The following is a 16,886-nucleotide window of genomic DNA, read 5'->3' as shown; positions in this document are numbered from 1 at the left end:
TTCCCAGTAACTTCCCACAATTTACCACCCCAGCCCAAACCTTTTTTTTTCCTTTGTCTTGTCCAACTCCCTAATTTATTGCTCTTTGTTGAACTTGTATCTAGGCTCCTGGGTATAATCACTCTGTAGGTTCTTTCTATGAAGCTCTCCATACCATGTAAAGAAGATTAACACCAAATTTGGGTGCTTTTTCTCCTGTTAATCTGTCTTTTGCTAGTTCAATTCATAGGTCCCAGCCACAAAACCTTACAGGGTAGAGAAAGTCTTTCCTCTCCTATGCTGCCATATTAATCTAGACTACAGCTATGATATGCCACTCTCTTACCCAGTAATCTTTTTCTGGGCGGTGTAGGGGGTACCAGGGATTGAACTCAGGGGCACTGGACCTCTGAGCCACATCCCCGGCCCTAATTTATATTTTATTTGGAGACAGGGTCTCAATGAGTTGCTTAGTGCCTTGCTTTTGCTTAGCTGGCTTTGAACTTGTGATCCTCCTCCCTGAGCCTCCTGCACCACTGGAATCACAGGCAGGTGCCACTGCACCCGGCCACACCCAGTCATCTTAAATGGCTTCACAATGATTGTAGATTAAAGCCCTGATTCCTTAACCTGGTGTCAAGCACCTCTATGATGTGTGCCAGCCCCTTATCTTCTTCCCAGAATAGTTTACTTCTATCCCTCTTTCTAGTCAAACTGAACTATTTATTGCTCCTTCCACATATTCTGTGATTTCCTACCTCTATAATATTGTTTATCTCATACTCTGATGTCTTTGTAGAATACTCTTCCCCATAGGTTTATATCCAAATAATACCCATTTTAAGGACCTAAATAGATCTTCCTCTTTTGCACACAGTCTTCTTTGACCCCCCTTCCCATGCCTGGGAGTGACCACTTCCTTCTCAGAAGTCTCCTAGGTCTCTCTGTGGCTCTTCCCTCCTGGATCACATCCCTGTATGGGGCATATTCTCTAGCACAATATGGGAATTCAAACTGGGGTATCCCAGAACTGATCCAGTTGTGCATCACATCTGTGAACAGGAGAAAATCTAAATCCTTCTAGCCACCCATTTAGTCAACAATTGCTGATGGAGCATCTCTGATGTTCCAGGACCTATTACAGAATGTTGCAGGATTTAAAAAATTGTACAAATTAAAGTAGATTTATCTTATTTCTTCTTGATCCTTTAAAAAGTTTTTCTGCCATAAAAGTCCTGTTAATTAAGTCAATCTGTGTATTACCTTCAGAAAAACTTCTCCTCAATATCAATCTATTAGCCCGATAACTCAGTGTGCAATTCATATTACCTACAACCATTCATGGACGAAAGAATTTTAAATTATCTGTTTGAGTAGCTAAAATTTCACACATATAAAATTCTCTTTAAATGTTAAATATCCTGTGACTTATAAATGATGAAATACTATAGTAAGAAAAGAGTCTTCAGATACACAACTTAGAAACAATAGATTCACAATGATGTCATCAGAAACATCTAGACCACAGTAAAATAGATAATGCCTGGAAATGACTGGAAGATCAAATAAAGAAGAATACTAAAAGAAAAAAACATTTTAATAACAAATAGGGAAGGGATATAAATGAGAACTTCTCAGGAGGAGAGAGAGAGAATAATAGACTCTGTCACTTACCTTTATTGTATACTGTTCCTGATGAAAATTCAAATATGTTCAGAAGTAAAATTATAACATATATAAAGGACAATTCCATCTGTTGGAAAAATAATAATTATTTTTCATTCAGTTCCTCTGAAAATATTTTTGAGTTCTTTTTGAAATAAAGAACTCCAAAGTAGTAAAGAAATAATCTCCTCAAGTTAAAAATATTTCCCGCAATGTGACAACAGCAAGCAGAGCCTGGAGTGTAGTGTGGTGGTAGAGAACTTGTCTACCATGTACCCAGCTCCTGGGTTGGACCCTCAGGACTTCAGACAAAACAAAACAACAGACAGTTTAACAGTTAACTGAACTCTAAATTTATCCCCTAACTGGTATTAAAGATACTGCAAACTAGAAAAAGAGCTATGGCCCAGGTTCTTCTTCTATGTAGATAACTGGAATGAAGCAGCTGTCACTTAATAGACTATGTTGCTTTTGGGAGAGACAGTCCACATGGTCCCAAGTATCACTGTACAATCTTGCTGAGTATACTAAGAATTCAAGGCCCTGACTGCTCTTTATCCAAGTCTTTCCTCAGGGTTATATTTGCAGCAAACAGACTTGAGGGGTGGGGTGCGGCACCCCTGGACCACAGCAGGCTGTCTCCATGGTGACTCTCCTAATGCCAGTGTTCCTTTCCTGCAGTGCACCTCACCACACATGTGAGCTTCTACTGTGGGCTGATCCTTCACCCTCAAAATTCCTATGTTGAAGTCCTCACCTCTAGCGTCTCAGAATGTGATCACGTTTGGAAACAAAGTCTTTAAAGAGGTGATTAAGTTGAAATGAGGTCCTTAGGGGAACCTCTAATCTAATGTGACTGGTGTCCCTATAAGAAAAGGACATTTGGATGTAGACACAGAGGGAAGAAGAAGCAAAGACAGGGAGAAGATCAAGCCAAGGAGAGAGGCATGGAATAGAACCTTCCATCCTGGCCCTTAGAAGAAACCAACCGTGCCAACACCTTGATCTCAGACTTTTAACATCTGTAACTGTGAAAAACAATATTTCTGTTGTTTAAGCCACCTAGTATATGATCTTGTTATGGTAGCCTTAGCTACCATAAATGACACAGCATCCATGTCGGATATCACTTACCTCTATGGGAGTTAGGAGGGCTGGGGATCTGGAATGAGCTTCAGGCTGATATTGGCTACTGCTCTTGCTATGAGTAATAAAGTTTTTTTTTTTTTTTTTTAAATCTTCTTTATTTTTTGGTACCAGAAGTTGAACCCAGGGGTGCTTAACCCTAAGCCACATCCCCAGTCCTTTTTATTTTTTATTTTGAGACAGAGCCTTGCTAATTTGCTTAGGGTCTCAGTAGGTTACTCACTAGACTGGATTTGAATTTAGGATTTGGGGTCATTGGGATTACAGGCACGTGCCACTGCACCTAGAGTCTTTGACTGAGGAGTCTTTTGTCTTTTGCCAGCATCCAAGAAAACAGGCACAGACTAACTTGCCAGCTTAAAGTATAGTGAAACTTCAGACCCTGTGCAGTTCCTGATAACAGATGAATAAAGTAAATCTTATTGTTTTTTTCCCTCCTTCAAAATTGTCTTGCTTGACTAAATACATTTAATTGATGACAGAAAGCTCAGACATCAGATTTTTGAACTTATCACCCTTACCACATTGTCAACTGACAACTTTTTTAAAAGTGTACTTTTCAGTCATCTGAGAAAACACTTGTCACCATAATGGAAGCAGAAACAGTACATTAAAACTCTATCAGCATGGTATTATGCTCAATTACATTTTTGGTGTAAGAATGAACATTAAATGAAGATCTTATCAGAGTCAAACTTTGAAAATAATGTGCCCTTACCAGAAAAACCTCGCATTACCTCCCCAAACATTCAAATTTGAATGATACATCACCATTATTAGAACTTGTGAATTTTTCTCATCCCTTTGACTAAAATGTATTATGCTCCAGGTTTCTAGTTTGAATGGTGTATTATTAAGTTATCATCAAAATTGCTCTATTTCTGTTTTCTCAACTACATATAGGATCTCTAAATTTCATTTGGTTGGATATGGTGGTTCTGCCTTTGATCAAAGGTCTGAAATCTTACTTTGAAAGACTCAAATTTCATAAAGAGAAGGAAATCTGAGAGTTAATTCAAGGGAAAGAGAGCAGAAGTGAGCTCTGGGCTCTCTGTGGCTGAGCTATTAGCTCAATATGCCTTTATTATAGGAGTAAGCCTGTATTTATTTATACTTTTAATTTAGAGATGGAATGCATTTTAGGGTTGCTCTGTGGCAGGTTAAGTAAACACAATCAAAGTTCATCAGTAGCTAGTGACAGAGATGGGCTGAGAAGCAAAATTTCTGGATTCAAGAGATGGAGTCAGCATACAAACTTGCCACAAAATAAATATTTAAAAACTAAAAGATACTGAGTATATGATTAAATTTAACCTATCACAAAAGCTGCTAAATTTGTCTAACATTAATCTGCTCTGTACATTTATCAGTCTCGGTCTTCTCGTTTTTCCTTCAACATTATACATTTTCACAACTTGGTACTACGTTCTTTCAATAGTCACCTCATGGTTAGGAAAGCACACAGACTTTAGCCTGAGATGAGTTCTATCCATTGAAATGTCTGATCTTTAGTAAGTTATGTCTTTGAATTCACTTCCTATTGGGTAAAATGGGTATAATAGCCACTTCATAGTGGTGGTATGAGAATTGATGAAAATCTCTTTACAGTTCATTTACACAGGATAACCTGATGAATATCACCTCTGAATTCATACCTTTATATGCTGCAGCAACTTCTTAATCCTCATCACATTCCCGTGTAAACCTATATTATAGGGTTCTTATTTTAATATTTATTACTATAATTACCTCTAATGGGATGTCCAAGTAGTGGCCTTTTTTGTTTTTATATTTTGCTCAAGTTTTCTTCTGTGTAGACTGAGAAAGAAAATGCAATATCAAAAGTTAAGTTTTCACAGTTGACCAGTTTAACAGTCCACTTTACTCTGGTAACAGCCAATCAGAAGCTATCAAGTACAAAAGCATGCTTAGAAAATCTAAAAGAAAGGCAGTTAGAATATCCAACTCACTGGCTCCTCCAGAGTGTCAAAGGTGATTTTGTTTAACAATATATGGGAAGTGGAGTTTTTCCAAACCTATTATCTCTGATATAACATCCACCTGAGAAGGCTCAGAAACTGACATGTGGTTATCTACAGGATATTTCAACCACTGGGTGATTATCAAGTGCCTGGGGGACACATAACAGCAGAACGGCGGTGCCAACCACACATAAGAGACTTAAAAGAGGGCAACCCGCCACAGAGAGCTTCATACTGAATCTTGAAGGAAAAGTGGGACTTCAAAGAGGGAGAGAGAGCAGGAGAGAGAGGGAGAGATGACTTACTGACAGGTAAATGACACATGTAAATACATCCATCACAAAGACAGGGAAGACCTGTGGCGGCATGGGAAACAGTAAGACCAATGAGAGGCCAGGGTGCCCTCCTTATTCCTGGTTGTGTGGGTATCCTTTATGTGGGTGTATATGCTGTACCCACTCGGGCTGCCCATGACAGAGTGCTGAGATGGAAGTTTTTTTACTTCCTAAGTGCCTGGACTAGTCATGAATAGTCATAGAGGTTGACAAACCATCTTGATAAAAATGATCTTAAAAGTCTGTTTTATACCCATGATCTACATCAGAAGTCCCTTCACGTGGCCACATGAGCTGCCATCACACTCATGCCACCAAAGGTAACAGCTGTCTGGGTTTAATGTACTCTTGCAAGAGCCTGTGTAAGAAGTACTTTGTCACCTTTTCTGCTGGTCCTCTCCCACCCAACCCCCTGCCCCCTGGCACTGGGGATAGACCCAGGGCCTCAAACACACTAGGCAAGTGCTCTACACTGAACTACATGCCCAACCCTTTTCTGGTGATCTTGACCTACAGAAAGTTCCTCCTGAACCTGATAATAATGTGCAGAAGACAACAAAATCCCTCTCCTAATAAAGGCTCTGTTCCTGGAAACTTGGACTGTCTTTTCTTGACTGTTTTCTGCTAGAGAAGGTGATAAAGGGTTTGCATGGCAGCAAGTCCATCACTATGGCAATACAGTGTAGCCATCTCCCTACGCCCTGTCAGAATAGAACCATCTCAGCAAGGCTGAAGGCAGATCGATGGACCTAAAGAAAACTAGGAAGCAGGTGGCGTTGGGCTGTTTTGCCCAGCAACCTTTCATTTGTTTGTCCTTTCTGGTTTGCCCTGACAGGATGTTTCCTCCCTTCTAAGAGGAAAGGATCTGGTTTCAGGCTATTACTGATGAATTACACTTTGATGTGAATGAGCACCCAGGGTCTCCCACAGTAGGTAATTTATCTGTAACAGTGAATAAGAGATGAATGAAGCCGTCCCTTCGTCCCTTCGACAAACACATCAGGCTTTGGGAATCTAGTCAGGAGGTTCGGGGACAAAAAGAGGGTTTGACTGAAAGAAGAATGACTATTTCTTTTTAAAATAATTTTGTTCTGCCACATTAATGTTTATAGCAGCTCAATTCACAATAGCTAGATTGTGGAACCAACCTAAATGCCCTTCAATAGGTGAATGGATAAAAAAAACTGTGGTGTATATATACACAATGGAATATTATTCCGCCATACAGAAGAATAAAATTATGGCATCTGCAGGTAAATGGATGGAATTGGAGAGTATCATGCTAAGTGAAATAAGCCAAACCAATAAAACCAAAGGCCGAATGTTTTCTCTGACAAGTAGATGATGATACATCATGGGGGTTGGGGGTGGAGGGGTAAGAGCAGAATGGAGGAACTTTGGATTATGGAGAGGAAAATGAGAGGGGGAAGGGGGTGGGGGTATAAAAGATGGTAGACTGAGACAGGCATCATTATCCTATGTAAATGTATAATTACACAAATGGAGTGAATCTACATTGTGTACAACCATAGAAATGAAAAGTTGTACCCCATTTGTGTATAATGACTCAAAATGCAGTCTATAAAAATAAAAAATAAAAAAATAATTTTGTCCTGACTGTAAAAGTTCTCATTATCCAAAACTTGAAAAATATACAAGTATAGACAAATTAATTATACATAAATCATCAACCACTTCTAATAACTGATAATGAAACAGACTGAAGTTGGGTTACCCTTTAAAATTGAGAGCAATTTCCTCATGCTGAGAGTCAAGGGGGAGAGGCCCTATCCTGGCCTCTCTAACACAGGCTACCTGAATCTGCATATGGACACTTCCTGACTTCTGTCCCACGTTGCCTCTTCTAAGTTTCCCTTGCCCCTATCAACTCGTATTCCCTCACAGAGAGAAATTTTTGAAACAAAATGTTTCTTCTAGCTTCCTTCAAAGCTGACTTTGAATAAAACCTAATTTCTACCAATTTAACTCCAAATAGTTATGGAGCATGGAGCAGTGTCATTGAGTCTCTGGTGTCAGTAACATCTTGACACATTTCTTGTGTCTGTTCCCTATGCACTTATGTATTCCATGTGGGAGCATTCGATTTATAGCATCACATAATTCTTTCAGTCATTGTTATTTTGGTCATTTTCTCATGTAACTCAAGTATTTTTTCAAAAGTTTCCATAGTTACACATCTAAAGTAACTGTATACAATTTAAACATAAGATATTCTGCTGTTTTCAAATTATGGATAATATGGTAACAAGTGATCCTGAGCAAAAATCTCTCCCTGCATTTAAAAACATTTCTTTAGGATATGAACATGTTTAAGACTTGTGATACATATTGGCAAATTGCTTTCCAGAAATCCAGCAATGAAGCATATACTCTAATAATTTGATACATAAAGTACTTCACTTTACTCAATATTAAACATTTAAAAATATGTCTGTTGACCTATTTTTTTCCTGCAAATTACCTAGACATGTTTCTGACCATTTTCTACTGAAAATTTGGTGTTTTGCTTGTGAAATAGCTCTTGTCATATTTATTGTAAATATTTAACCCAATTTGTCATTTAGCTAGATTGTTTTATAATGGTTTCGGAGATACAAAAATTCCCATCTGATGTCATCAAATTTATTAAGTATTTTTCCTTCTTTCTTTTCTTTTTTGGTGTGGAGGATAAAACTGAGGGCCTTGCACATGCTTGGCAAGGGCTGTACAACTGAGCTACATCCCCGACCCCAAGTATCTTCCTTTCTGGTTATTTCTGTTGCTTTATGATTTCAAAGTTTGTCCCTATCCAGAGATATATTTTTCTCATCCTTTTTATGTTACAATTTCTAAAGACTCAAAAATTTAAAGAATAAAATAATAAGGGTACTTTAATCATTCCAGATTAACATCATTCCCAGTTTAAGAAAAACAAAACTTTTTATTATGGGATGTTTCAAATATTGAAAAAAGTAGAGAGAACTGTACACTTTCTTCAGATCTTTAGTCTTGCTTCCTCTATATTCCACCCAATCATTCTTCTCCAGGATTATTTTGAAGATATCCTAGACCTCTGCATATATTTCAGTCTGCATTTCTAAGAGAAAATGACTTTATAAAAATGAAAGAAAACCGCAATTACATTTCATGCCTGCAAATACTAAGGATTCCTGGATTTCTGCCTGGCAACTGTTTACTTTTCCTCAGCTACTTCATTCTTAATATCTTTTCTAGTTTTATCAGAAAATAAGAATCAGAATCCAATAAGGCCCATATTTTGCCATTGGTTGATATACATTCATGCGTCACTGAACAATACAAATGTTCTGGAAATGTGTCCTTAGGTGATTTCATCATTGTGCAAACATTATAGAGTACATGTACACAAAACTGGATGGTATAGATGTCATTGAGATATGTGGTAAAAATGAGATGTATGGGGTCACTGCCAGTATAATACAGCATACTGTTTCATGATTAACCATAATCAAGTTTCTTTTATAAGTTGAAGAAGCACACTAATAGAATGATAAAAATTATAGTGTAGTAAATTCATAAACCATTAAGATAGTCATCCATCATCATTAAGTATTAAGTACTATACATTATTGCATGCATTATACTTTTATATGACTGGCAGGTTTGTTTACACCAGCATCATCACAAACATACAAATATGTTGTTACAACATTATGACACCTGTGACATTCTTAGGCCAGAGGAATTTTTCAGCTCCATTATAATCTTATGAGAGCATGGTCATATATGTGGTTTGCTGTTGACCAAAAAGTTCTGTGGCATCTGTGTGTATCCCTGAAGTTTTAAAAATGTGAGTAACTCTTTTTCCACCCTTTGATCATTCTTCTCTCTTCTTTTTCCCCTTGCAACTGATCTGTCAAAGAAGCAGTTAGTGCTAATGTGTTTCTCACAGTCTGGATTTTGTTGACTGCAGTTTGGATTTTGCTGATTGCATCTTTTTATACCATAAGTCTGTTACATTTGGTCTATAAATTGTTAAGTAGATTTAGAAGCTTGATCAGATTCAGGCTTACCTTTTTGGTGTTGGGTACTTCTGTCAGCATGCACATATTTGGGTGGCTATCGTTTCATGATGTAGTAGCCATCACTTATGATCTAGATGGCTTAAATTCATCAGAGGTTGCAAGATGGTGATATTTTGTCATTTGTTAGCAGGATTATTTCTAGAAGAAACAATTTCCTTCATCAATAATTTGGTTACCCAGAGGTGTGAAACTTCAGGAAAAACAAAAGAAATATTTAATTCTTTTCCTTCATTTACCAATTTTGAAAATAAAGAATTGGTTCCCTACCTTCTTCATAAAAGCAAACAATAAGGTTCAGCTTTTATTATCAGTATAAATGCATACATTTCAGTGCATCATCCATGTGTTTCTGTCATTACAGTTATTATCTTTTTCAATGCTCAAAGCACCTGAATTTTGACAGGCTTATTCCTCTCCTGCAGGCTCTCCTGTCCCTTTGACAGGCCCCTGCAGTTTCCATAGCTTCCTTCTTTCCTGCAGAACAAGATACTCCAGGCTCACTTTATACACTTCCTGCACCAGACATGGACTTGGTTATTTCTGTATGTAATTTCGATTCCTTTTTCTGGGAAATAGCATAAGAAGCCATGATTTTGGAAGTTAGGATAGTCTTTTTTTTTTTTTTTTTTCTTTAATAAACACATAAAACCGTATGGGAAACAAATGGTGGCTACCTAAAACTGAATTCCTCCATATATTCTAAAAAGTAACTTAACCCATAGCATAACTGGAAGATAGAGATTACTAACAATTTAAATTTACATAAAAGTAGGAAAAAAGCATAAGCATCTAAAACTGAAGGACCAAAAATTAAATAAATAAAACCAAAGGACCAACTCCAGAGTCCCCAGTAGCAGAGAGAAGGCAGGTAGAGACTGTGTGGAGAAGAGCAGAGGACAACTGGAGTACAACTGTGATGGGATACAAAGTCCTTTCCAGCAGGACTGGACAGGGGAAACACAGAGAATGGGGCTGCCATCTGGAGATCAGAGCACCACCAGTTCAGGAGGCCCATTCTAAAGAGGAGGTTGCTGCCTTCAAAAAGGAAGAGCCTCTCAGATGTCTGATGGTGAAGAGAAAACAAAGAAAGCCAACAGTGGAAATTAAAGGATTTATAGAAACAATAAAGAACCATAAAGTTGGAAAATTACCAACCCAACCTCCAAATATTCCATCTACTTAAAAATTGAACTTCGCTGTAACAATGAAATAGGATGCTTTTGAGTTAAGAGACCCAGATCCAAGTTAAATTCTGTCCTTCACCTATAGGCTTAGAAGTAAAACAAAACCAAAACAAACATGAAAAACCAAACAAGCAGAAAAACGAAAATGCCAAAGACATTTGAAAATGAACACTTTGAAATGGCAGGCAACATCATATAAAGCTATTAAAAGACAGGAAATGGGAATCAAAATGTCAGTAGATGAAAATATTCTTCACACACACACACACACACTCCAAAATCCATGAAGCAGAGAAAAAATTATGACTTCAACCTGAATTAAATATGTTAAAATAAGAATTTGCACATTAAAAATTCACCTTGAATAAAAAATTCAAAATAACTCACAATAGAAATAGAAAAAAAAAAAAAAAACAGGAAGATGTGAAATAAGAGTTGACTAAGCTCAGAAAATAGAAAAAAACACAACATAATTTCAGAATGAAAGCTTAAATTTCAAGGTGCCCAAGGGAAAATAGTTTTGACCAAGAACATAAGGGGCATAGAGGAGAAGAATGAAAACCATCATGAGAACAAAATGAAATAAAGAAAGAGAAGAAAGTATTGGAGAAAAAGTAATATAGACAACAGACAAAGAATACCCAGCATCTTCCTAGAGCAAAAGAAAAACCCATATATACAGATGAAAAAGATTCATAGAATGACAACATAAAAAGTGGAAAATGTTCATACTTGGTCACACCTTAAGAAATTTCATACCAAGACTAAAGCTTCTTAAAAACTTGCAGAGAGCTGGGTGTGGTGGTGCACACCTGAAATACCAGCTACTTGGAAGGCTGAGGCAGGAGGATCCCAAGTTCCAGGCCAATGTGTGGAACTTAGTGAGATCCTATCTCAAAATAAAATAAAAAGGTCTGGGGATGTAGCTCAGAGGTAGAGTGTGGGCCTAGCACGCGTGAGGCTGAGGCCCTGACCAGCATGAATCCGCAATAAATGCAGAATAAGGGTAGAAGATGAAGCAATGCTTTCAGGGTTCTAAAGAAAAAAGAAAAAAAAAAAGCTACTTTCTGTGTAGAATTCTATAACAAACCAAACAAGATCCAGTATGAAAGCAAAATAAAGACACTTCTACCCAAGTAAAGTATAATGAACACATGTTGCATTTCGGCTGCTCAACATCATTTCCACCACTGACGTGTGTTTTATTTTAGGGCCCTTTCCATCCCCTATATTCTGGTGGATCTTCTAATCAAGGTTCCCTGCTTTTCTAGAGCCAAGTGGCAAGCATGTAACCCAACAAGAGTAAGCACAGTACAGTGTGGAGTATCCAGTTATTTATCTTCATGGTTGAAGCAATGCAAGGGTATCACAGGGTCTATCACTAGCCTGGAAAAAGAGCAAAATTCAGAATTCAAAGTACAGTTTCTATGGAATGTATATCATTTTTACACCATTATAAAGTTGAAAAATCTTAAGTGAAACCAGTGTAAGTCAGGTGCTGCCTGTACTCTCTCCTCTGCACTGGAGACTATAGATTAGCAGAGTAGGGATTCCATGGTTAGATTTCCTGGACTCGTATGCCTGTGGTCTTTGTTAACAGTAAAAAGCTTAGTCTCTCTAACCCCCAGTTTCCTCGTATGAATGAGCATAATACTACTTACTAATACTATTTACCTCACATAACACTACTTACATTATATACAAGTGTGTGCATGTGTGTGCACGTGTATACACATACATATATAGATATTATCTTCCCCTTACTTAAATGGTAGCTTACTATACACACTGTTGTGTTCTAAATTTTTGAAGTTAACAATGCATCTTGGATATCTTTCCTTAATAGTTCCCTCATTCTTCTTAGTTACTGATTATTATTCTGTTCTAGAGACACACTGCAAACCTATTGATAAACCCTTTGTTTCAATCTTTTGCTATTACAAAGGTTATTCTTATCTATACATTATTTTTCACATGTGTAAAAAGAATTATAAATTCCTAGGAATGAAATTGCTGGGTTAAAAGGAATGTGCTTTTATAATTTTGATAATATCAAATTGCTCTTCACTGCAGCTGTAGAAATATACTCTGCATGATCAGTAGCGAGCATCAGTTTCCCCACACCCTCTCCAACCAAGTGCTATTGTTTAAATAATTATGTAATCTTTAAATTTCAAATTCTCATGTACTTCCTTTCTTCTAAACTGTTTTTCTTTTCTTCTTCTTCTTCTTCTTCTTTTTTTTTTTTTTTTTTTTTTTGAGACAAGAACTTGCTATGTTTTCTGCATTGCTAAGATTGACCTCAAGCTCATGATTCTCCAGTCTCGTCTTCTCTAATAGCTAGGACTATAGGTGTACACCTGGCTTTCTTCTGAACTGTTTGTGCATAGGTTTTACCTTTTTTTCTATGAGTTATTGCTCTTTTTCTTAATGATTTGGAAATACTGAATTTTCCATCAGTTGTCCTTTCAGTTGATTCCTGGGGTCTACAATATTGACTTAATCTTTTAAATTTACATAAATTTATTTTTCAAAATGTTTTAAGTTAGCCTTACGCATGCTAGGCAACTGCTTTACCACTCAGCTATGTCCCTAGTCCTATAAACATTTTTTATCTGTTAAGGAAATTAGCCCTTTTTGAGGTGAATTACAAAAAATTTCTTCCATCTGTCTTTTGTCTGACTTTTTTATGGTGACATGATTTTTTGGTAGTTAAATAAATGATTTTCTCTTTTATTTTCTGGTAATTTATGGTTTTATTTTTTAATGTGACATTTTTTATTCATCTGGAAATCATTTTGGTATAATCTGTGGAACAGAGATCCAACTTTTTTTTTTTCAGATGGCAGCTTCATTGTCCCAATATCATTTACTGAACAACTCATCTTTTTCTCTATTGCCTTAAAGTAAAACTTCTATTTAACCTCTATTTATATTTGGATATATTTCTAGACTTTCTAGCTTGTTCCTTTGGATTGTGATCCACTCATATGCCAGTACCTCTTTATTTTCATTATTGTAGAACAAGTTTTAAGAATTAGCTTGTCCAATTCCAAACAAAATAAAAGACCTAAATACTGTTAGGTCAGTTAGATTAACTTAAGGAGAGCTAGTATTTTGATGATGTTGTATTTTCCTGCCCAAATGTGGTGATGCCTTTTAAATGTTTTTGTTCTCTTCATGATATTTTATAAATTTTTTTCATGTAGAGTCTATGTGTTTCATGCTATTATTTCATCTTTTAAAAAACTATACAATAGGATTATTTCTCCCAGCACTTCTTTTACCTGGTTGTTGTTCAAGTATATTAAGTTTCTATTTCTGGACATTTTTTGGTCTCAGTAAACTTACTGAATTATTCCATCAGTTGTCCTTTCAGTTGATTCCTGGGGTCTATAAATATTGGTTTAATCTTTTTTAATTTACATAAATTTATTTAAAAATATTTTAAGTTAGCAAATAAAAATTGTATATATTTATGTTATACAACATGATGTTTGATATATGTAGACAAGGAATGGTTAAATCAGACTAATATATGCATTATCTCACATACTTATTTTTTGTGATGGGAATACTTAATATCTGTGTTAGCAAATTTCAAGTATTTAACATATTATTTTAATTATAGTCACTATGATGTATAATAGATCTTTTGACTTGTTTGTTCAGTCAACCTAAATAACAATCCGAGTGAGATTTCCCAAAGAATGATGATTCTGGAGGAACAGAACATTTCAATGGGAATATACATGTCACAGTGAACTATGTATTCAAGGATATCCAAGCAAAACATTTTAAAGACCAAAAGAGAGACATTAGTATGAGCTCTGTGGAAACAGAGTTCAATGGTTTTGGAGACTTAAGGCAGGAGCTGGCGGCAGTTCATTGGTGAAGGTGCCATTGCTGGACAAACATTCTGTCCAGAACATTTTGTCTGAATTATTACAATCTTAAAGAATGTTAAAAATAACCTTTGTTATCCAAATCTGTGCATACATACGTGTGAGGTGGGCAAAGCATGGGAGTGTGTGGAATGAGATATCTTTTTTGAGTCATTAGAAAGTCCTTGTGAAAGTACTCAAGTAGGCAGACGCGAGCCCTCCTCTTCATAACCTTCTGGCTCTAATTTTGTCTGGATCTAACAAGAAAGAGTTCATCTTGGTATCATTAGCTTTCACACTCCCTAACTGAAACTCTGTCCTTTAACCAGCATCTCCCTGGTTTCCCCAAACCACAGGCTCTGTAAGCACCATTCTCCTTTGTGCTTTTGAGTTTGACTCTTTTATATTCCACGTGTAAGATCATGTGGTATTTCTCCTTCAGTGTCTGGTGACTTTACTTAGCATCATGTTTTCCAGGTTCACCCATGTTGTCACAAATGACAAGATTTCCCTCTTTTCAAAATCTCAATAGTATTCCATTGGGTATACACACCATATCTTCTTTATCCATTCGTCTGTTAATGGACACTTAGGTTGATTCCACATCTTGGTTATTGAGAATAATGTGGTAATAAACATAGGAGTGCAGATCTTTCTTTGGCATATAGATTATCATAAGTGGGTTAATAGATCGTGTGGTTATTCTATTTTTAATTTTTTGCGGAACTTCCATACTGCATTTTAGGATGACTGTTCTTATTTACATTTCCATCAATAGTGAACAGGGGGCGCTGGGGCTGGGGCTCAGGGGTAGAGCGCTTGCCTAGCATGTGTGAGGTTCTGGGTTCAATCCTCAGCACCACATAAAAATAATTAAAGGTCCATCGACAACTAAAAAATGTTTTTAAAAAAGTGAACAGGGGTTCCCTTGATTCCATTTTTCTATATCCTTACCAAAACTCTTTATCTTTTGTCTTTTAGATAATAGCCTTTTTAACAGGTGCAAGATGCTATCTCATTGTGACTTTAATTTGTATCACTCTGGTGATTAGTGATGCTGAGATTTTTTTTTTCATATACCTATTGGTCATTTGTATGTGTTCTTTTGAGAAATGTCTAGTCAGATCCTATGCCCATTTTTAAATTGGATTACTTGTTTTCTCACTATTAAATAGAGTTCTGTACATATTTGGATACTAATCCCTTATTAGATGTATAATTTGCAAATATTTTCACCCATTCTATAGATGGTCTTTTCATTCTACTTATTGTTTCCCTGACTGTAGAAAATTTCCAGTTTGATACAATCCTACTTAAATAATTTTGCTTTTGTTGCCTGTGATTCTGAGGTCACATCTAAAAAATCATTGCCAAGATCAATGTTCCAGTTTCTCCTCCTATGCTTTCTTCTAGAAGTTCTATAGTTTAAGGTCTTTAATCCATTTTGAGTTGATTTTTGTATATGGGTGAGATGAGGATTTAATTTCAGTCTTCTGCATCTGGCTATCTTTTTCTCTGAACCATTCATTAAACAGACTGTCCTTTTCCATTGTGTGTTCTTGGCATCTTTGCAAAAAATCAATAGACTATAAATGCATGAACTTATTTCTGGATTCTCTGTTCTCTTCCATTGGTCTATGTGTGTTTTTATGCCATTATTAAGCTGTTCGTATTGCTATAGCTTGGCAGTAAATTTTGAAATCAGGTAGACTGATTACCCTCACCAATTCTATACAACATAGTACTAGAAGTCCTAACTAGAGCAATTAGTCAAGAGAAGTCCTAACTAGAGCAATTAGTCAAGGGCAAGAAAGACATTCAAATCAGAAAGAAACGTTACATTGTTTGCAGATGACCTGATCTTATACATAGAAGACCTCAGCAAAAACCTGTTAGAACAAGTTCAATAAATTCCCATGATACAAAACCAACATACAAAAATAAATAGTGTTCCTGTACACTAACAAGAGATTATCTCAAAAAGAAATCAGAAGGTAATCCCATTTGTAATAGCTACAAAAATTAAAATGCTTGGGAGTAAATTTTGCCACGGAGGTGAAAGATGTTTATAGTGACAGCTATGAAACACTGATGGAAGAAGTTGAAGAAGACATAAATAAATGGAAAGATAATCTATGTTCAGGGACTGGAAAAATAGTTTTATTAAAATGTCCACTATCCAAAGCAATTTACAGATTCAATGCAATTTATTTCAAAATTTCTATAACTTTTTTGCAGGAACAGAAAAAATCTTAAAATTCATAATGAACTACAAAGATCCTGGATAGTCAAAGCAATCTTGAGTGAAAAGAATAAAGCTGGATTTATCCCACTAATTTCCTTTTTATTTTTTACTTTAGTTTTTATTTATTTATAAATGGAAAATATCTCCAGGACAAAGATAAACTATGATAAAAATAAATTATGATAAGTCCTGGTCTCACTGCTGATTTTAGTAAGAACCCTTCTTGTAGGTCTCCATGAAATAGGATGCCTCAAATAGTCTTCTGGTTGCTTCCTTCTACACTTGATATGTTAACATCACTCAATTTGAAAAGGTTCAGTTAATCTAAGTTCATTGGTTTTTAGTCTACAGAAATGCTTTTTAATCTAGACTCTTAGAGGAGGAAAGGGCTTAATGGAGAAT

At 36.1% G+C, this 16,886-nt stretch overlaps 1 protein-coding gene across 1 annotated transcript in view; it reads right to left on the bottom strand.

The window, feature by feature from the left end:
• Positions 1-10,092, bottom strand: part of CATSPERB (cation channel sperm associated auxiliary subunit beta) — a 113,545-nt gene extending 103,453 nt beyond the window's left edge. The window contains 3 exon segments of the mRNA XM_079127649.1: positions 1,654-1,732; positions 4,540-4,608; positions 9,561-10,092. Of these exon segments, the coding sequence (XP_078983775.1) occupies positions 1,654-1,732 (79 nt within the window). The 5' untranslated portion in view covers positions 4,540-4,608; positions 9,561-10,092.
• Positions 10,093-16,886: the final 6,794 nt, after the last annotated feature.

This window comes from Sciurus vulgaris (assembly GCF_902686455.1).
Source record: "Sciurus vulgaris genome assembly, chromosome: 2".
NCBI classification, from domain to species: Eukaryota; Metazoa; Chordata; class Mammalia; order Rodentia; family Sciuridae; genus Sciurus; species Sciurus vulgaris.
The sequence above is the reverse complement of the archived record's forward strand: the minus strand, read 5'-3'. Positions and strand labels throughout refer to the sequence as shown.